The sequence below is a fragment of the Mandrillus leucophaeus genome, unplaced genomic scaffold (assembly GCF_000951045.1).
Source record: "Mandrillus leucophaeus isolate KB7577 unplaced genomic scaffold, Mleu.le_1.0 Scaffold389, whole genome shotgun sequence".
Taxonomy (NCBI): domain Eukaryota; kingdom Metazoa; phylum Chordata; class Mammalia; order Primates; family Cercopithecidae; genus Mandrillus; species Mandrillus leucophaeus.
Genome location: NW_012104131.1, coordinates 2,638,450 through 2,660,921, shown reverse-complemented (window position 1 = coordinate 2,660,921; position 22,472 = coordinate 2,638,450). Strand labels below are relative to the sequence as shown.

Below are 22,472 nucleotides of genomic sequence, written 5' to 3'. Positions count from 1 at the left end.
AAGCATTATCTATTACATGTCTTGTTACACAAATGGCATTTCAAATCATCAGGAAAAATCATATTTAAAAAATGCTCAAAAACTACCAAGAAATACTGCCAGAAAATTTCTAATGGGAAAGTTTTCTTTTCAAATGAACATTTTCATAGAGGATGGTATATTCACCTTTACAGGAAAAATGACATGAGACTTGAAATAATGTGAAAGAGGGTGCAGAGAAATTTAGGGATATGAAAGGATACTGCAGCAATAATAGTAAAATATGTATTCTTCAAAATGTATTCTTTAGATGGAAAAAATAATTTTAGATGCAGAAATATTCTAAGAAAGGTTGGGTTAAATCATTTGCTAACTTGGATCTTTGCTATCTCTGCTAACTTTGAATAGTCTTTGGAAACGGCACAATTAGTTTGTTAAAATTAGCTCAGCAAATCAACAGTCTTTTATGTGAGCATTTTCAGTATGAGCTCTAAAAAACTCACCATCCATATACTTTAATTTGCTAATATTGAGAAATATCTTAGAAGAATGAGGCAAATTATTAAATATAGACAGCCAAAAAGTATAAAATAAACGTGGTTGACAAAATTTTTCCTAAGCTACAGATTTACTGTCATCAGTAAACCTTGACTAAGGCAAACATAGTTTCTGTGGCTCTTAAAAGAACAATAAAATGCATTAAAAACTCAAAATGAATAAAATTGCTAATTACAAAATCCCTTTGTCATGTGTTACTGACATTTATCTCTCTAGCTTTATTTACCCACATGAAGAAGCATTTTCTATTTCTCATGCGATGTAACTATTTTCAGTATTTTCTTTCTGCTTTATTAAAAGGTGCTTTGGAGGAAAAAAGTGGAAAAATTAGAATGCTGTACTTCTGTCAAACAGCGCACCCTTGTGGTTTATTTTGTATCCTGAACAATAAAAATTAAAGTGTGTCTAAAATTCACATACTTAGAACCAATTTGGTCATACATATTTTTCTTCCAAGTTATGTTTTCCTCAACATGCTATCATTTTCAATCACTAAAAATAGTGACATTTTACATTTTCGAATTCAAAACTAAATTGTGAAAATAGATACAAATGTTTATAGTGATAATGACCATCTTTGATTTTAAATTTAAAACAAGCAAGCAGTGAAATAAGTATGATTCACTCATAAATTCATATGTTTTGCTGAATTTCCTGAATATCTGCATCTGGCTATACAAACCATGCTTTTACTATTTTAAAGTTTATTATTATTTTTTAAAGACTGGGTCTCACCCTGTCACCCAGGCCAGAGTGCAGTGGTGAGATCATAGCTCACTGCAGCTTTGAATGCCTGTGCTCAAGTGATCCTCCCACCTCAGTCTCCTGAGTAGCTGGGACTGCTGCAGGAACACACCACCATGTCTGGCTGATTTATTTTATTTTATTATTTTTTTGTAGAGGCAGGGGTCTTACTTTGTGGCCCAGGCTGGTCTTAAACTCCCTGCTTTTAAGTGATCCTCCTACCTCAGCCTCCCAAAGTGCTGGGATTCTAGGCATGAACCACCAAGCCTGGGCTATAAACAATTTTAATTCAAGGATCATTTATACTTATAAGCATTATGCAATGTACAGTATAGTTTAGTTGGACCTTAAGTTTTCAATATAACCTTATCTAAATTCTGGCTTTTCTATAAAAGCTTAACAAATATATTGTTAAGAATTACATGGTCCAATTACCATAAAAGTAAACATAAGCAATCTTTAAGTTATCCAAGTACTTCTGAAACTTTACCAGATATATGAATGACATACTAAAATTTTACGATATAAGTGTGACACATTCTCATTGTATATACTGTACCTGGCTATGAAAGCAGTGATTAATGTTTACTTATCAATTCTCTTGAACACCTACCATGTTACAGAATTTTGCTGGAGAACACAATTCCTGCCCTCTGGGTGGGGAAAAGAAAAAGGCAAAATTTAACAATGCTGCAAGCATTAAGCCATAATACAACCCTAAAGTTTATCTTTAGAGGATGAGGTAAGTAAGTCATGTTATACCCATCAATGTAATATTATTCAATCCTTCAAAAAGGTGAAGCCCTTTATGAACTGCTAAGAATATCCAGAATAAATCATTCTATACCAAAAAGTAAAGTATAAGATGCATGTGGCATATGGCCACCTGAGGAAAAAAAACATTTAGCATGAATATTGGTTTAAATATGCATACATGATCTCTGGAAAGATACACGAGAAACTGTTAATAGTGGTTGCCTCTGGGCAGGATAACTTGGTTGGGGATAGGGAAGGAGAATTTCTACTGTATTCCTCGTTTTACTTTTAGAATAACATATACAACCTATACATAATGCAAATTAAGAGAAAATAAAAAGGGACAAGAGAGACAAATTTAGAGAAAGCAAGGATTATTCTGTGCTGGAATCTTTTGAAAATTCTCCATGAATCTGATAAAAGAATGGACATCCTTTGGATGGGTAAGTAGAAATGAAGAAGATGGAAGTGGGGCCACTCCATTCTGAAAAGACAGAACACAGGATTTTGCATCAGCAACAATAAGTCAAATCTTCTGGTTAGAGATACAAGTATCCTATCCTATCCTATAAATGATGAGGAATTAAAAAGTTTAAAAGTAAAATTGTGATCATTCTGTAGAGGATCTTGAATGCCCAGAAAAATGACAACAAGCTATGCAAAATTTCTGAACTGAGAAGTGATAATTAAGAAATACAAATGCAGCAGCTTGCCACATTGAGTATTTCAATGACATGTTAAGTATTGGTTTTCTCTTTATACTCTGTCCTGGATTTCTCTACAAAAGATGTCAGCAGAGGGAATAAAAGACATCATGAAGGGAGACTGAATGAAGGATTGGTCTCTAATTAGATGTAAAAAGAAAATCAAAGCTGATCTTGAGATTTTCAGTCTGGTAGAAAAACAATGACGTTGGTGTTAAATACATCTTCCAGGTAGTGATGAGTCCATAGCAACTGTGAATTCAAATTGCAACTGGAAGAATATTGAGATTAGAATTACGAAGTTGATGTATAGTTTCTTAGGGCTGCCCTAACAAATTACCGTGACTGGGTGGCTAAAAACAACACAAATGTATTCTTCCACAGTTCTGAAGTCCAGAAATCTCAAATCAAGGTGTTGGCAGAGTCATGCTCCCTCTGAAGGCATTAGGGAGAACCCTCCCTTGCCTCTTGCAGCTTCTAGTGACTCCTGGTAATGGTTCGCTGTGGCAGCATAATGCCAATTTCTGCCTCTGTCTTCATATCACCTTCTCTGTGTCTCTCTGCCTGTGTGTCTCCTCTTCTTACAAAGATACCTGTCACTGGATTTGGGCCCACCTCAAATCCAAGATGACTTCATCCCTAGATCCTTAAGTACAACTGCAAAAATTCTATCTCTAAATAAGGTCAGAATCATAGGTTTTGGAGGGGTTAGAGTTCAGACACACCTTTTTTAAGGAACATTATTCAAACCACTACAGTTGAGAACCATCAGCCCACAAACTCAAAAAAGAAGAGATGCCTTCTCTGAAAGAGTGCACAAATATAGACCAAGACCATGGATTTAGTACCTCCAAATTTAGAAAATGAATAAAATAGTGACAAGAAAAAAAAAATACAAGAGGGCTGAGATATAAGAAGAGGCTGAAGACCAAGGAAGAAAAAGACAAATCAAGACCAAGGGGGTAATTAATCACATCAAATACATCAAGAAGTTTGTTGCAGAGATGCCTAGGAAGGTATGAATTTGTGTGTGCACTACAGCTTAATCACTATTATTTTTGCCATGAATAAATAAAAAATAGTTCTTCAGCTTCTCTAGGGAAAAACAAATAATTATGTGTCCTACTGAACAATACATCAAAGAACTATCCAGATGTCCAGATCAAAAGAAAAAATAATTAGAAAATTGTACAAAGATGTGTAGTTTGCCAAAGGCAACACACTAAAAAAAAAGATTACTTAACACAGGGGCAGCAACTGGTCACAGAGCAGAGGGAGAGCTTCAAAAGAAATAGCTTTCAGTGAGGTCACTGGTAGCGCAGCCCAGAATTTTAAGAAACAGACTACTAGAAAGACAACATAGACCTCTTGAGGAACCAAGTACAAAGGAAGTTTACTGAAATAGATTGGATGAGGACAGCTAGAATAAAGATTTGTGAGCATGGGCTAAAGTATATTTCTATATATATTAATATATGCAAAAACGTAGCTACTCAAGAGTATAATTTACACTCTTCTATGATACAACAACCCTAAAAATGCTACTTCTTATTGCAAATAAATTTAAAAGGGCTACAAGCACAAAACAAAGTCTTTGGGACCCTGACTTGACTCCTGCTTACCATGCTTAATTTCAATCACTGTTTCTTGCTCATGCCTAGGCAAGCCATAGTGTTCACATTCCTGCATCTCTGAACACGGTTCCTTTGCCTAATGCAATCCCGCACATATTTTAAGACTGAACTCAAGAATCATCTCTTCCGTGAAGATTCACCTAACTCTCAAGCAGTTACCCTGCAAATTCTTTGTCAGTATATGATTCTATCACTTGACAAAAACATTATCCTCCTGATTTGTGAGATTAGATGAGATTTTATGAGATTTTATACCACAAATACTAAATTAGACAAGAAAATCTTAATAGAAATAAGAAACTTAATGGATCATTTCCCAAGTACTGAGGTTAAGCATTTTCAAAATTCATTTCTATCTCTTTGAGTCGCACATATGATAATCTATAAACTACATTTAAAACTATGGTTAATTTTAAGTCAAAGCAGCACAGAAATGTGTATCAGGTGCTTGGGAAGAGTTAATTTACTTTAGCATTGCATTTACTAAGCTCCCGAGGGGGAAACAAAATCTTTCAGCTAGATACAAGAAAACTTCTCAGCGTCTCAAGTATCTGCAAATAAAATCTGCTCTCAAAGTTACTTAAACCATTCTGTCTGATTACCAGCAACAATATATACAGTCTCATCTTCAATTATATATACCTAAAAATTCATTTATTTTTCACATGGATAAAGCAAGGAATACGCGGATTGTTTAGTAATGAAAAGTAGTTTGCAAATGGATCTCCACAAAATGGCAAACTCAGGGAAAATTTGAGATTAAAGGTGAGTAATAAGAAACTTTGAGAAAAAGGTACACATAGAACTGTGCTTTGAAGATAAGAGGTAACTCTGATATATTCTATATAAAAAGGCTCATTTTCTTTTTTCACTATGGAGTATCTATGTACTAGGTAGATACCAGGCTATTCCCTGGAGAATCTCAGCCAGGTCGAGAAGATACATGTGGTTAGAAACCCATGAACACAACTCAAAGACTGTGTTACTGTTTAAAAAAGAATCATTCAAAAATAAAGACTGTATTTCCATTCCTACTACATGCACCAAGCAAGAGGCCCTAGTTAGGCCTTAGTAAACCAAGACTTTAGTTTTCGGATATTTTTTTCGCCTGAATATGAAAGTTACTTAAAATGGACATTTATCCTTTACTGCATCACAGACCTGTACGTATACAGAAGATCTATTCCTAGTACCAATCTTAGAATGAGCTATTCATTTTATTACAGATTAGTAACTGTTACTAATTACCAACTGTTATAGGACTACTTCTTTCTAGTCTACCTAGAAAGGACAAGTTAGGTAAGAGGAAAAATAAATGGTACCCTGCCTCATCCAAAAAAAACAAAATAGAAAACAAAACTACGCACCTTATCTGTCTCATCCACGCTCATGGATTTCATTATACAAGAAGCAGGCCTCTCTTGGATGTGTGCGAGGTCTTGGGGGACACTCTGAGACACTGGCATCGGAGGCAGTGGAGCCCGCCTCTTCTTGGGTGCATCCGATGGCAGGGTGTTGGAAATATATGGTTTGGAAATGGTATTCGACCTCGTAAAAGTCGGGCGGTGCTTACTTACTAGAGGAGTTGCAGGGGCACTGGCAGTCTGGTAAAGAATGACAAAGCCAAAATCTAGTAATTTCAAGATATTAGTAAAAAGCATTAGTAATTAAAAATATTTGAAGAATCTTACAAAATGCAATATAAGAAAATACTTACTTGGTCCCGCTTTTTCTTACTGCGTTGAAAAAAACTGAAAAACCCTTTATTTTCTTTCTCCTTCATAATATCTAGGTTTTGTGATATTTGGCAGGACTCTAAAATAAAAGAAAAGCATCTTACTTTTGTATGTGAGGTTGACTGTTCAATTCCAAGATTTCTTTCTCTTACTTCCCCTTTGTAAACTTATCTAATGCTAAAAGCTACTAATTGTAGTCTACAAACAAGGCACTCTGCTAAGCACCTTAAATCTTATTAAGTTCTCAAAGCAACAAGCAAATATTGTTCTTATTTCACAGAAGAGGAAACTGAAGCTTAAAAAACTAAGATACATAATCAAGGCGAACACTCAGGAAATGACAGAGCTATACCACAAACTCAGTTTTTTTGATTCAGAGTCTGTGTTCTATACAACATTTCAGAAGCGGAAGTAAAATAGAAAGGACACTTCAAATTAAACAAGATATGAAATTGCTACTACACAGTTTGTTCCTTTATTTTTATTATACTTTGCTCTCACAGGTAAACTACGTGAAATATTTTCTTCTACAAAATGTGAGTCATTATAATTGCTCGGTATTCTGCTAAATGTTTCATAAAAGTTATTTCTTTAATAGGGTGGGTCTCAACTGGGACCAATTTTGCCCCCCCAGAGGACATTTGACAAAGTCTGGGGACAATTTGATTGCCACCACTGGCAATGGGGTTAGGAGACTATGCTGTCGGCATTTACTGGGTAGAGGCCAGTGAGGATTTCGAACATAGTACACTGCAAAAGACAGTCCCCAATGACAGAATTATCTTGTCCCAAATGTTAATACTGCTGAAAATTAGGAAGCCCTACTTTAGTTAGAATGGCAAATGTCAAACCTCAAGGTTGCATACATAATATTTACATAAAATTTTCCAAAAAGCATCTCCTAATATCAACTGAAGGACCAACAAACAATGACACAGCCAACAGTGCTGGGACTCCCTGGCCCAAACTGGCTCTAAATTCCATTTCCCATTAAAAGAAACCATGATTACTTGAGAATGGTTGATTCTCTGTTGGTATTAAGGAATGTACAAGATAAGCTTGGGACATCTAGCCATACTAGAAAGAATGCTGTCAAAGTCTACCAGGTTGTGTTAAAAGGACTCAGGAACCAACTTGAGATGGTTTCTACCGGTAAAAGGATAATTTGGACATCATAAAAGTAACTCAATAAACTGAAACATGTCACATGTGTTTTTCATACATTCATAATGATACTAAAAAAAAAAAGCCTCTTTGTTCACATTTGTGTTATGCTGGAGAACCAGTCCATTATTTTAAAAACTGATGAAAGGAAATCATCAAACTTTTATTATACCTTTTTCTTTTCTTTTCTTTTTTATTTATTTATTGAGATGGAGTCTTTTTTTGAATCTCACTCTGTCGCCCAGGCTGGAGCACAGTGGTGTGATCTTGGCTCACTGCAACCTCCGCATCCTGGGTTCAAGCAATTCTCCTGCCTTGGCCTCCCAAGTAGCTGGAACTACAGGCGTGCGCCCCCATGCCTTGCTAATGTTTGTATTTTTAGTAGAGACGGGGTTTTGCCATGTTGGCCAGGCTGGTCTCGAACTCTTGACCTCAGGTGATCCACCCACCGTGGCCTCCCAAAGTGCTGGGATTACAGGCGTGAGCCACCGCATCTGGCCTATTCTACCTTTTTCTGATTGAATTCAACCTCTGTAGCAGTCATATAGCTGACACGGGGAAGCTTGCTTTTTTAGTAATATTGTTTGCAATAGACTTTCACTATTTTTCGACTCCTAATTAACTAAGATGTAGACAAAGATCATTGATGGCTAACATTAGAAAAAAAGAACTTGTCGTTACATGTTTGCTGATGGAAGTACATAGCAACAATTGTGAAGTATTCTTGCCAAAAACAATCTCTTGCCAAAATCTGATCAAGCCTCTAGATTTAACCATCAATTTACAGGAAATAGAGGGGAAATTTACATTGAAATAAAATTTCAATGACATTGGCAATAAGTTAAACACTAAGTGACACTACAGGAGGCAACAGTAAAAATCTGAACGTGGGAAGCTATAAGACAAATGACCTGGTTTCTTCAATAAATGAGTAGCGAATTTTCCTAAGCCTTGGAAAAGCAATGAGTGGTGATCTGTAAAATTCAAAAAATATTTCTTCTACTAAGCAACATATGGATTTTATGGTAAATCACAGTACAATTTCAATAACATTTGAAATAAAATATTGTGTATTAAAATTTGTGAGACATAACTGAAGCTAAACTAAGAGATAAATATATAGTCTTAAATGCTTTTATTTAAAATACCTGTCTAAAAAAAAACCAAAATAAATTATGGCAAAATAGGGACTACTTCAGGAAAGGAAAGCTAGTTAACACCAAATAAATACAGTAATGCCTCAATAACATATGAAAGGAAAACTATTTTACAAAGTAAAACTTTTAAATCTGATGATTCAAATATTCAGTAAGCAGCATACATTCTGTACAATGAGTTTCACAATGCTAGCAACTGATAATAATGAATACGTGCATAGCACTTTATAGTTAAAGTTTTTTGCATGCCTAATATATTTCTTAGAATGACCTTGTGAGGGAAGTATCAAAAGTTATCACTCTAAGCCCCTTTTCTCATTGGAAGATGCTAGCATTTACCCTGCAGGAAATAAAATATATATATATATATATATGAAAGCAGTGGTATTACTCCATTACGCTCTCAGTAACTATAAGTGAACAGAGAATTTTAATACCTTGCACAAAGACGAATAGACATTAAACAGTAGAACTAAAACTGGTCTCCATTTAAAGATTATTTATATTTGTATTTTTGTTTTAGATTTGCCACTATTTCATTTTAAGATGGAATACACCACTTATTGCATATGGATGCACAATTAAATTTAGAACAGTAGATGAAAAATTCATATGGTTGTGCAATACAATAAATACAACCAGAATATTTTTTATATTTATTTTTTATTTTTATTTATTTTTCTGAGACAGTCTCACTCTGTCACCCAGTCTGGAGTGCACTGGCAGGGTCGTGGCTCACCACAGCCCTGACCTCCCTGGGCTTAGGTGATCCTCCCACCTCAGCCTTCTAAGTAGCTGGGACTACAGGCATGTGCTACCATAACCGGCTAATTTTTGCATTTTTTGTAGAGATGGGGTTTTGCCAGGTTGCCCAGGCTGGTCTGAAATTCCTAGGCTCAAGCAATCTTTCCACCTTGGCCTCCCAAAGTGTTGGAATGATAGGCATGAGCCACCATGCCTGGCCCACATGGTTATTTTTGGTGAAGAAATTTTCAGGTCATCCTCCACACTAGTTAGCCCTTAAGTTTTCACTTAAAGTTCTATATCAGGGATCATAGCAAGTCAGGTTAAACAGTAAGACAAGCAAAGCCTTGAGCTTACTTAGAAAAGCAACTCAAATACTGTAGTTTCCTATTTCTATTTCTAAAAGGCAGGCTAAAAATAATTGCATGGAAACTTCTAAGTTTTCAAAATAGTATCAGAAAAAATAAGGAGGCAAGGGCACTGACAGCATTTGGATTGACCTTGTAGATTCTGATACTGTAAAGCTTTCTTAATTTTAATATTTCACTCTCCTAAGATTTATCCACAACAATTCATATTCTGAATAAACCACATCCTTCCATTACTGGAAGGGATATTAGAAATCAATACATTCGACAACCTCGAAATAAGGCCAGAAAGTTTATGGAATTTGCTTAGGATTAGGCAAAGTTAGGAGTAAAGGTGAAGTACAAGTAATAAAATGTTGTTGCTAGAAAGAACCACAGAGATCACTATTTCTAATCTCTTATTATTATAGAAGTAGAAGGTGAGATTTCAATAACACATAATATATGCAGTTTGTTAAGGCTTGTTTTTTTAGTAAGCTGGTAATTATTAGGGTAATCAATTATTTGAGACTTTTCTTAATGGGTGAAAGATGATTTCTACAATTTATTATTGGACAATTTTTAATACAGTTTTTCTCTACGAAAGGAATGCATGCCCATTATGTAATTCTGTATTATAAAGAAAATAAATAATAATAAAAAAAATCACCTACCATAACCCTACCACCCAAAGGTAACCACTATTGAAATTTTTTATGTATTTCCTTTTAGCAATTTCATATAAAAGCATTTATTCACCTATTGTGTTAAACACACTTATATGGTATAAAAGCTAATTTCAACGTAAGCATTTTCCATGTTATTACAAAATATTCACAAACAATGAGTGCAAAATTTCATATGGTTAATATAACATCATTATTCTGAATTACTGTTCAGTGAAATAATCTGAGATGCTTCCTTGTTACTACCAAGCTATTAGCACTTGTACCCAATAAAGATCCTAGCAAATCATTTTTCCTTGTATGAGAGTAAAGAATATGTTTTCCCACACTGTTAGAATAATTTTTAAACATTTGTTGAAATGAAATTATTACAATTAAATTTGGAAATCAAGGGGAAGGAACCTATAAATTTTTTCAGGAAATAAAACCCAAATATTTTCTAGGTTAAAATCTCTTACAGAATGAACATATTAGTGATGTTAAGAAAAGGTAAAATTAGAAGCTTATTTTCAATATATCCAGTTTCAGGTTATAATTTGTTTCTACTGATTCGTACATCTTACCTTGTAAAGATGACTTACTGAAGACAGTAACAGAAGTGGCTACAGAAGGAGGGGTATAAAAGAGGGTAAATTGACTGTGAAGATGATGTTTGTTCAAGTATAAAACATCACTGAGTTGAAAAAGTAGTTTATGGATTATATAAAGCCACAACCTCAGGACAAATTTTGAAGTCTCTATGCAAAGAGTATGTAAATAATTGTCAGCTTCACTAAACTTTTATTTCGCTTAGTGAAACAGATTCATGTTGAATAAATGTTTGCATTTGTCTACTAGACATCATACAAACCAGCATTATCTAAGATCTCCAAACTTTAATACATTACATCATTTCTATAGATTAAAACTGGAAGCTATTTCAAAAATTTTTTGAGTAAGATTGATTCATTTCATAAGCCAACTTATTTTGGTGTTGACCTTAGAAAAAATTTAGCAAGAAACTTCCAAACTTGAATGATAATTAAGACTCAGACAAAATCATAATGAGTCTACAGTAATTCACACTTGATTAGAATAACAACGAATTTACATGTAAATTTTTATTTTCTGTTTAAGCCTCAAAGCCATGAAGAATTAAGTTAAATCCTACGCCTCCCCCAAAAAAAATCAGAGAAAGAAAAAATATAAAATGTAGATGATGGCTAAAAAGACAAGTTTTAATTCCAATTTCAATAACTGAAATTAAGTTAAATGTTATATTTAACTTGATTTATATTTATTAACATTTTGTTTTCTTATTCCTAATGCCATGCAATTACTTCTATCTATAGGACCCATTAACTGCCATTATGAACTTGAGAATACCTACATGCAAACACAATGCACAAAAATATACAAATATATACATCCCACTAAATAAATAAAATAGAAGTCTGTCTTACCTCTGTTGACATCCATTGCATATAATTCTCTTAGTCCCAGGTCATTAAGAGATTTTGTCAAGTCGAGGGGCTCCTGTGATTGATAATCTTTCAACAATACTGTATGCAATGGATCAAACTCACATTTGCTACATATAATAGGGGCAAGCTCTTGAAGTGATGCATGTGGACTCACTCTCACTATGGTCTTCTGTGTTTTCTTAAAATTAATCACTACTCTCACAGTTTTCTGAAACACAGATTAAAGCCATACTTGTATCATAATTTACTGAAACAAACATTCTACAATAATGTCTAGAATAATGAGATAACCTAGTTACGCATTCTTTTTTTTTTTTTTAGAAAGAGTTTCACTCTTTTTGCCCAGGCTGGAGTGCAACGGCGCGATATTGGCTCACCACAACCTCTGCCTCCCGGGTTCAAGCGATTCTCCTGCCTCAGCCTCCCGAGTAGCTGGGATTATAGGCATGCGCCACCACCCCGGCTAATTTTTTTTGTATTTTTAGTAGAGACAGGGTTTCTCCATGTTGGTCAGACTGGTCTTGAACTCCCGACCTCAGGTGATCTACCTGCCTCGGCCTCCCAAAGTGCTGGGATTATAGGCGTGAGCCACCAAACAGTACTTTCCTATTTTGGTGTGAAATTCTCTTTTTGATTAATGTTACTTCCTAAATCCAAAGCAAGTTCTTAGAAGCAAACACATTAGTTTATTTATTAAATAATCCAACCATTCTATAGTAAGATTTTAATTAGATTTTAAACTAAAAAAGAACAAACTAGCCTCATATCTAGTACCACTCATGTTTTCACTTTGTTCCTTAAAATATTTACTTTAAAATTAGCAGATGTACATAGTACAAAATTATGTATATTTTATCCTACCCTTTGAGGAATATTTATCTTTCAAATAATTTCTCTATTGCCTCAATAAAAAAAGGGGTATTTTGGTTAAGTCACTAAAATTTTGTTTCTGTTTGAAACATTATAAGTGAGATAATCCATATGAAAAGCTTAGCAGACTTTCTGGCACACAGTCATTGATCAATAAGAGAACATTGACTATTGTGATTAGCTTTTGTTGTTGTTACTATTACTACTTTGGCTAATTTTACTATTTTAGTAAAGAATATTAAAATGTCTTCATTAGATATCTAGTACTGATAATTTAAAATTACTGGGAAGATTTTAAGCATCTCATCATGTAATTGAATTAAATCCTGTATGGAACTTAGCTACATGAGACTATACTAAGTGAAATGTATATTTTGCAGGTCCTTAAAGACATTCATTCACAAAACTAAAACCCTTTGTATAATCCCATGCAATAGCATAAATATAACCATTTCCACCTAGAAAAACAGCAGGGATAGGTAGTAAACACCTAAACAGAAACAAATGCCTAGACAGAAGGCAGTCCAATATCCTAACACATATTAATAATATTAAATCACATATTGCAGAAAGCAAGTATGTTTTAATATTTTCAAAAACTCAACTTCTTTGAAAAAAGCTTCATAACAACATGAAGAAAATGCAAGAATATGTATATTTAAGTCACATGTAGCAATTTAATATACAAACTTTTATATATATTATAAAATGAAAATGGTTGATGTTCATAATGAAAGAGTATTTGTTGAAACCCATAAAATTCTACCCTATTGCGTGCAGCAATAAAACAATTTTAATAAGGACTGATGATATTAGAATGATGTGGTTAAAAATTTTTGCATGGAATTTGTACATTAAAGAAAATGGAGTTAATGTGCAGCACACATTAATAGTTTAGATGTTATTAATTCAAACACAATGAAAGGTGAGAAAACAAAACAAAAACACACACACACAAATAGATGTAAGTTACGACTGCTGCTTACCAAGTACGCAGAAGCCAAAATATTACTTTAAGAAATTCTTAGATGAATTTGCATGAAAAGATTCTAAAACCTTCCTTTACATATAAAATACTTTTTTAAAAAGTAGCTTAAAATACAAATCATTCATAACTGTTACATTCTTATGCAATCATATTAGATATCATTTTAGAGCACTTAAATCTAAAGTTTTGCCCAAATTCTATTGAATCCAAGGATCAATAACCAACTGAATCCTAAACAAAGTGGCCTAGAAAAACATAATACCTATGTTCACATCAAATTTGATCAGGAAAGTCCATTTTCATTTCACTTACAATGAGCTGCTAATGACTGAAAAATCAACTTAATATTTTAGCCATAAGATACCAAAAGATATAATGGAATTCTTACCTCTGGTATTATAGGTGTAGGTTTTTTCTTATCCAACATTTTTGGCTTTAAAATTACCTTCTCTACCTCCAACATTCCTATTGGTGTGTTTGGTTTAAATTTAATGTGATTCTGTTCAGCTGACAACAGATCGATTGTGTAACTTGATGGATTTAAGTGATACTGTGCACAAAGGAATATCAACAAGTCCATCATAGGTTTACTGTAAAACAAGAGTATTTCATTACCTGTTATTATTTTGAGGATTTTCTTAGAATGCTTGTCTTCAATAGATAAACAAGGCTACAAAATCGTATTTGGAAAAGCAGCTTAAAATTTGAGCTATAGGCCAAGCTACAGGCCAAGGCAGGAGGACCGCCTGAGCCCAGGAGTTGGAGACCAGCCTAGGCAACATGGCAAGACCCTGTCTCTACAAAAAATTTTTAAAAATAACCTGCTGTGGTGGTACGTGCCTATGGTCCCACCTACGCAGGAGGTGGAGGCCAGAGAACAACATGAGCCCTGGAAGATGAGGTTGCAGTGAGATGAGATCACGCCACTGCACTCCAGCCTGGGCAACAGAGCCAGACCCTGTCATTATCATCATCATCATCATCATCATCATCATAACAAAAATAATATAACTGCAAAAAATTGAACTACAAGATACTTAAACAGACAAAATTGTAATAGTTAAAAAGTGTTGGGATAGTCAAGACAGCATGGATCCTAGTGTTAGTTCAACAACTACTTTTATGTTTTACCAATTTGTTTCCAAATTATAAGTTTCAGGAGAAGTCCTTTCCTTACCCAAGAGCAGTCCTTCACAACACATTATTTGTAATACAATATTGGCAGTCTTTAGCTTATGAATTGATTACAAAGTTCTCATAAGAATGAAGTATTTGGAACAAGCACCACCACCTTTTTGGCTTTAGAAAACAGACTGTAAATATCTACATAGGAAGTCCACAAAATCCTAAAGAGCGTAGTACAAATTCTTTAATCATTCAAAGGTTATGAATATTCTCTAGACACTGGAATCACAGTACAAGTATTATAGTATATCTGTTCTCATAGATCTAACACTCTACTGGATGTACTAAACCAAGTGTCAGCAAACCACAATGTGCAGGTCAAAATGGGCCCACAGTCTGTTTTTGTAAATAAAGTTGTATTATAAAATAGCCATGCCCGTTTGTTTATATAACGTCTCAGGCTACTTTTGTGTTAGTTACAACAGCAGAATGGAGTAGCGTGACCACACCTACTATATAGGCATAGCCCACAAAGCCTACTATTTTTACTTCCTGGCCCATGACAGAAAAAGTTTATCAGCTCGTGTACTAGAACATAAAATAGAAATAAAGTAAATGCATGAGATAATTTCAAATAATGAATGAATGTTTAATAGCATTGGTAATACAGGACTTATTTCTATAGAAACTTTCATACCCAACTTGGAATTCAGGGATACTTACCAATTTTTTGCTTCCCTTTCCATAGACTCTCATTTTTGACACAGACTTATATTTTCATTCATATCATCAACAGAACAACATAGTCTCTGAATCTTTCTTAATACTGTCAGCCCTTAAGGAAAGCACACTAAAAAATCTTTGGTATCATGTGCTTTCCCCAAATGTCAGGTGATCCTAAGCTGTTAGTTCATACTTAAGAATAAGGCACTGAACTGCAGTGTGAAAATCCTATTTCTATGGCTGGAGGTGTAGGTTCATGGGATTCACTTTAGGGTAACTGGGGAGCCAGACATCTGCATCCCACCTCAAAAGGGAAATGCACGTATTAGTAAAAAGTTATTCTCCAATTTCTTGACTAGAGATATAAACCTGGTTACTGGCTTTTGGGAACTTGACAGGGAAATGGGGCTAGAAATCTCGCCATTCGGTATGCCACTTTTATTTTAGTGCCTCTGTTTTCATATGGCATGTCACCCTCAGCAAGCTCCCAGGCCTGCAGTCCCTCTGATGCAGTTCTTCCAGACAAGGAGTCTCCTGCAGAGATGGGGAAGGATTCACTCTTGGATACTGTGTGGTCTTGAAGTCAAACATTACATTACATAGATTTCAGATCATCCCATGTTCAGCCCCCATTTCTACTTTCTGTGGTCGCTGCCTACTCCTGGGCCAGTCCAATCTTTATGAGATAAGGAGTATGTTTCTCAATGGTCTCTCACACCTCCCTTCTCCTCCCCCACATACAAGTAGCACCCTATTACTTGTACATATATAAAGAAAAATAAATAAATAAATAAAAGGCTCTAAGTCCCTCAATTAAAAAACAATTCTCAGGAATACATTTCAATTCTCAAAATACATTCCCTGTGTCTTTATTAGATGGTTGCATATTATTTAAGAGTTTTACATCCTTCTTTTGAGCCACAGGCTATGCCCATAAATGTATCTATATTGCCCATGTTTTGGCTTTAAACAGTACATTTTTAATTTCATCCAGAGAGAGACTAGCAAAACGGTCTTGTGGAAGTTGATTTTTTGGTAATATGGTACTCTACAAGAGCAATTGGATGGCACATATCAATTCTAGACTTGGAAATAGTACTTTCGTTGATAGTAAATAAAGTTAAGAGGGATTAGGTAATGTCTAGTTAAATACAATTATAAATACAGTTTAGCTGGAGGAGGAGAGAACTTTCATTGCCAACTGACTGGGTAACTGTCTGCTGTTGTCTATGAGTAAATGATGATACATGCAGACTGTATTTCTTTCTCTTTATATATAAATGTGTCAAGTAATAAATGTAAAAACATTGACACTTATTCTTCCAACATCTTTTACTTCTTAAATACACAGTTTTCTTGAATCTCTGCCAGAAATACATAAGTTAACAAGACAAATGGCTGGGCGCGGTGGCTCACGCCTATAATCCCAGCACTTTAGGAGGCTGAGGCGGGTGGATTACGAGGTCACGAGATCAAAGCCATCCTGGCTAACACGGTGAAACCCCGTCTCTACTAAAAATACAAAAATTAGCCAGGCGTGGTGGCGGGCGCCTGTAGTCCCAGCTACTTGGGAGGCTGAGGCAGGAGAATGGCGTGAACCCAGGAGGCGGAGCTTGTAGTGAGCTGAGATCACACCACTGCACTCCAGCCTGGGCGACAGAGCAAGACTCTGTCTCAAAAAACAAAACAAAACAAAAATACAAAAAATTATTAAAGTTTTGTTTCGTTTTTATCCCTATTTTTGTGCCATAATTATCATCCTTTATGTATAAACATATAAATGTTAAAAAAAATACATTTTTGATTTTTTAAAAAAGTTAGAACAATTTGATACTTTGTGTAGAAATATTGGTATTTCTGTGACAAATTAATTTTCTAATCTAATAAATGGGGTGGACAATTGGTCAAGAATATTAATATAATGGCCTATTCCCTCAGTCACTTTATTTATCTAGAAACTTTACACACTATATCAGATTTCATAAGAAAAAAATTGCCGACTATATCATGACCTTTGAACTCAACACTGCCTACATGTTTTCTACTAAAAATGCCTCTTTTAGAGGCAACTGAAAACCACAGAACTTCTTTATGACTTTATCCTCTCATTTTATAATTCCAGGTCCAATTCTTTATTCAATAATTTCAGAAGCCAAATTTGTCTTGAAAGTATTCCTATTCCCAGACAGATAAATGCAGCAATCCAGAAAGTTCTGCAATATACATAATTACATATGTGAATTTAATACTGCATATGAATTGTCTCTGGGGAAACAACTGAATTTTCAATAAGTGGTACTGGGAAAACTATCAGATGAAAAAGAAAAGTTGTGTATCTAACCTGATTCCTTACACCATAGTAAGTTCCATGTGGATCTTTATGTGGTTTGTGTTTTACAGTAATAAGCCCAATGGAATTTTCTGCACCAATGGAAATGTTCTATATCTGCACTGTCCAACACAGTGGTTACTGAGCTAGTGGACTCCCAAACCAAATTTTTAATTTATTCAACTTAATTTAAATTCAACGTAAGTAGGCACATGTGGTGAATGGCTGCCATAATGGATAGAGTAATTCTAACATGCTGGTTCTCAAGGTGTGATACATAGACCAGCAGCATCACTATCTGCTGAGAACTTGTTAGAAATGCAAATTGTCAAGCCCCAGCCCAGATCATTAATTCCTCTGGAAACAAGGAACAGCAATTTGTGCTTTGACAGGCACTCCAGCCTATTCTGATCATACTATAGTTTATGAAGTTTATGGAACTCTGATCTAGAGAGAAGAGAAAAAAAGAAACAAGTAAAACATATAAAATATCAGGTGGTGATACATGCTCTGATAAAAAAATAAAATTTAAATAAAAAAAAACAAAGAAAGAAGTTAGGAATGTCCTGATTGAAAAATGACACCAGAATAGAGAACTTGAAGGGCCTGGGATATCTGGGGAAAGATAGCTTTGACAAGTACAAAAACCCTGAGGCAGGAATGTGCTCTAAGTGTTTAAAGAAAAACAGAAACTAGTCGGCTAAGGTGAAAACAATAGGCACAAAATCAGTGATAATCTTGTAGTGTTTAAAGGCCTTTCAAGTGAAGACTTGAGATTTTACTGAGTGAGACAGAAAGCCTCCAAACAGTTCTGAGGAGTGATGTGATCTACTCTACTTTTTAAAAGGATTACATTCTGGTTTTTGTATTCAAAATAGCCTGGGGCAGCAGCTACAAGGTTATTGCAAAAATTTAGATGGAAGATGGTGGTGGCCTAGACTACTCAGATTCCAGATACATTTTGTAGGGAGCTGATAGGATTGAAGCTAATGCAGAAAGGAGACAGAGACAGAAAGAGGAGCTAACCAGTGGAAAGGGGCCAGGATTGGAGGGACATAACAAAGTGGCCGGGTTGCTGAAAGTACCCAACAGGAGATCTAAAATGCAAATTTCAATGGTCTGCTATGTGATGTGCTTACTGTAGCTCTACAAAGCATCATTCTATATTATTACATCACAATGAATTTTGGGTAGCCTTGGGAGGTGTCAAATAATTTCAGATGGAATTTCAGAAGTAGAAACTGAAAAATATGAATCCAGAGGTGGTGAGACATAAAGTCAGAGCCAGAGGTGGCCCCAAGAACGTAAAATTCTTGGGAGTTTACGATAAGATTATAAAGGGGATTGAACCTTCCAGAAGTGGAACAGGGGCTCAGGCCAATCTTAGATCTTAAGCAGCAGAGTGACCTCGACAAGTTATCTGGGTTCTGTGTGTACACGGATATGAGCTCCCCTCTAGCAGGACCACATCTTAGTAATCTGTAGGTACCTGGCCAGGTCGCTGTTGTCGAATGAGGAATTTAGAGAAAACAGTGATTAATTCTGTTTGAAAGTCAATGGGCTCAAATGCATAGTAGACTAATACAACTGACACATGAGAAAGCATACTTGTTGAAAGGAGATTCATATGCTTTAGAAAAAAATAACATGGTGAAAGCTCTGTTGTTTTTTATAATTAGTAAGCTTGTTTTGCCTAAGCCATATCTTTACACAAAGGTGAAACATAAACATTAAATAGGGTTAAGATCTTTTCCAAAAACAGCCTCAGACTAGTTTGAATGGTTTAAATATTTAATTGAAGCCTCAGCATTCAGCACTGTAACACAGGAAAGCTGACCCTGACCACAAGATTTTGAGGTTGGGAATTACTGACTGTCTAGCTTTACCATAAAGGAGTCATAACGCTATAAAAGTCGGACATTAACTTTTAAGCAGTTCCTGCATCCAACAGAGACGCCGCTGGGGTTAACTAGTCACAAAGTGCACCCACAGGAAATAAAATCATCTCTTGAATATACCTGGATGCCAAACTACTTCTGCCAAAGATAACAACTCTGGTTGGATAATCATCCCCCAGCCGATGCACCTGAAGGCAGTTGGCTAATGAGTTTGACCACGGGATCACCACAGAAAAGATGCCTGTCTTTCTGTTCCCTAAGGCGGGAGCACACGTGAGCAGTCCATCTAAAACTGGAGGCAAATTATTAAAAGTGGAAAAGGATTGAATGAACATTATAATCACTCCTCTATATTATTACACCACATTGAATTTTGGGTTATTTTATTACTCAGCGGAGTCTGCTTTGCATTAACAGTATTTACAGAATTTTTTCTCTTGTAAGATAATATAATAATTTTCTGGAGGGCAGAATTTTTTTTTAAGACTCTAAAAGCTCTTCTTTGAAATGAAGAAATCCCTATGAGATTTCCCACTTCTTTCAGAAATAGATAACAATTCCCTGTATTAGTTTCGTATCTGTACCTTGTAAGTGCACACCAACAACCCAATTATACATACCAGTAATCGTACAGAAATCTTAAAACATTCTCTATTGCTGAGTTTATCAATCTTATGCTAACCCATGTAGTTCATTAATGAGTTCAGGAATGAAGCAGTGCTCTGTCTGTGTGTGCAAGAAATGAAATGTACCAGGTACATAAAACAACTAGACCCAGTCTCAAAATTGAGAATGCTTATTATGCTATAAGAAACATTTTGAAGAAAATACATGAAATTAAGATTTGAAGATAATTAGTAATAGGTCAGATTACTAAGCTGATAAGTTCTTAACATACTAAAAATAGATATTACTAAATGTAAAAAAAACCCCACAATTTTTAGAAAGTAACCACTTTGGACTCTATCTGGTGGTTTATCTTGGGTGTTATACTCACAGCTGATTATAAATAATTACCATAAAAATGGTGATTTAAGAACACACCTACTAAACACACATACATGCCACTTATAAAAACAAAATACCACAAATACATCTCACTATAACTGGGGCAATTTGAAAATAGACAAAGGATAAAATTTTATTGACATGAAAGATGGACATCATTAACTGAAAAAAGGAGGTTACAAATAACATGTACAATATAATATCATATTGTTGTAAAAAAGAAGAGTGCACATACAGATGTGTACATACATACGTGTATACATAGATGTGCATGCCTAAGAATAAAAGGCTAGACACTACAACGTTAGAAGTTGCAATCGGCCTGCTTAATGAAATTGCATTTACAATTTTTTGGCTTATCTGTATTTTCCAACTTTCTAAAACATCTAACTATTGCAACTGTAATCACAAAAATTTAAAAACTAAAATTAGGGCTGAGCACGGTGGCTCACATCTGTAATCCCAGCACCTTGGGAGGCCAAGGCAGGACATCACTTGAGCCCGGAGTTTGAGGCTGCAGTGAGCTACGATCACACCACTGCACTCCTGCCTGGGCAATGGAGTGTGACCCTGTCGCTAGAAAAATTTAAAAATTAAATTAAGTTAAAAATCTGAAATTAAAAAGAGTCATTATTATAAAGCGTAGATGCCAGGACAGCAAAGGGAAGAGGGTGGCCCTGCCAGGAACAATGTTCTGAGGACATTTATGAATACTTTGTCACCCCTTTCCCAACCAGGGGAGCAGGCAGGTGACAGAGGCTGACATTCTCCTGGGCTCAGAGCCATGGGGGATATGGGAGGGCAGTGACAGAACCTAGATGACAGGATGATTAAAAATTCAAATAGTACCGATTAAAAACTCAAGTAGTACTGTTATGTTGAGGTACTTGCACAGTTAAATGCCAACTTTTGTTTTAAGCAGTTACAGCAGAATAAGGATCTACACCAAAATTTAAGCATCTTGTAGAGTTAAACATGGTTTGTACCACCCTATAGATGTTGGGCAGTTTTTTAAAAATTACCCTATTATATACATATATTTATCATACATTTGTCATCACTAGACACTTCTCAAACATAAATATGACGTGAGCTTCAGAAATTTTTCTAGATCCATTCTGTTCTGTTACTCTTTTCTTTTTTTAGCAAAAACCCCACACTGATCCAACCATGAAAAAAAGATCTTGTCACTTTTTTTCATAGTCTACTTTTTCCCAATAGGTGGCGCTGTAATCCATGTAAAATGCTCCCAAGCTCCTTCGCGGACCCGCCCTGTGCCAGTCAAAGCTCAGGCTCAACTCTGCTGTAAACCGGTGTTACCGGACAGGCAAATCAGGCCGAAAAGCATGTGCGACATGTCTCTGGATTATTTTATGGGAAAAGCCCAGAGAGGTGAGGTGATTTGCTTAAGATCACACAGCAAGTCTAGAACAAACTGTAACTTCTAGTTGGGACTTCTAGCTTGGAGTTCTGTGCTTTCTTTGTGTTTTCAATTATGACATCTCACGTGTGCCCGAATCAAAACAAATTCCTATTTGTAGTAGGTGCGTAAAAGAAATATCCTCCTCTGTTATAAATGGTGCTTATTTCTTTCTCCCTCTTGTAGGAAACAAAGTGTGATAGCATGGCCATAGAATGCTCTCTCTACAGGCTAAGAAGGATTCGTGTTAATCTTATCAGATTTCCCAAATTGAACATTTTGCTTTAAAAGTTTAGCCTGGAAAAAGGGAAGAGAAGAAAAAGGAACTAATACCTATTCAATGAGGAATAATTACCTATGAAGCAGATACCCGACTATAAGATGAAGACCTAGAATAATATACAAATGTACCCACATATTTCCTTAATCTATGTGGTTT

At 35.2% G+C, this 22,472-nt stretch overlaps 1 protein-coding gene across 1 annotated transcript in view; it reads right to left on the bottom strand.

Moving 5' to 3' along the window:
- The window catches only part of COBLL1 (cordon-bleu WH2 repeat protein-like 1), a 100,006-nt gene that overhangs the window by 34,847 nt on the left and 42,687 nt on the right, over window positions 1-22,472 (bottom strand). Inside the window, exons 3-7 of the mRNA XM_011990995.1 lie at window positions 13,919-14,120; window positions 11,652-11,880; window positions 10,773-10,811; window positions 6,093-6,190; window positions 5,743-5,979 (exon numbers count right to left, since the gene is read on the bottom strand). Coding sequence (XP_011846385.1) covers window positions 5,743-5,979; window positions 6,093-6,190; window positions 10,773-10,811; window positions 11,652-11,880; window positions 13,919-14,120 — 805 coding nt within the window. The remainder of the gene's footprint in view (window positions 1-5,742; window positions 5,980-6,092; window positions 6,191-10,772; window positions 10,812-11,651; window positions 11,881-13,918; window positions 14,121-22,472) is intronic.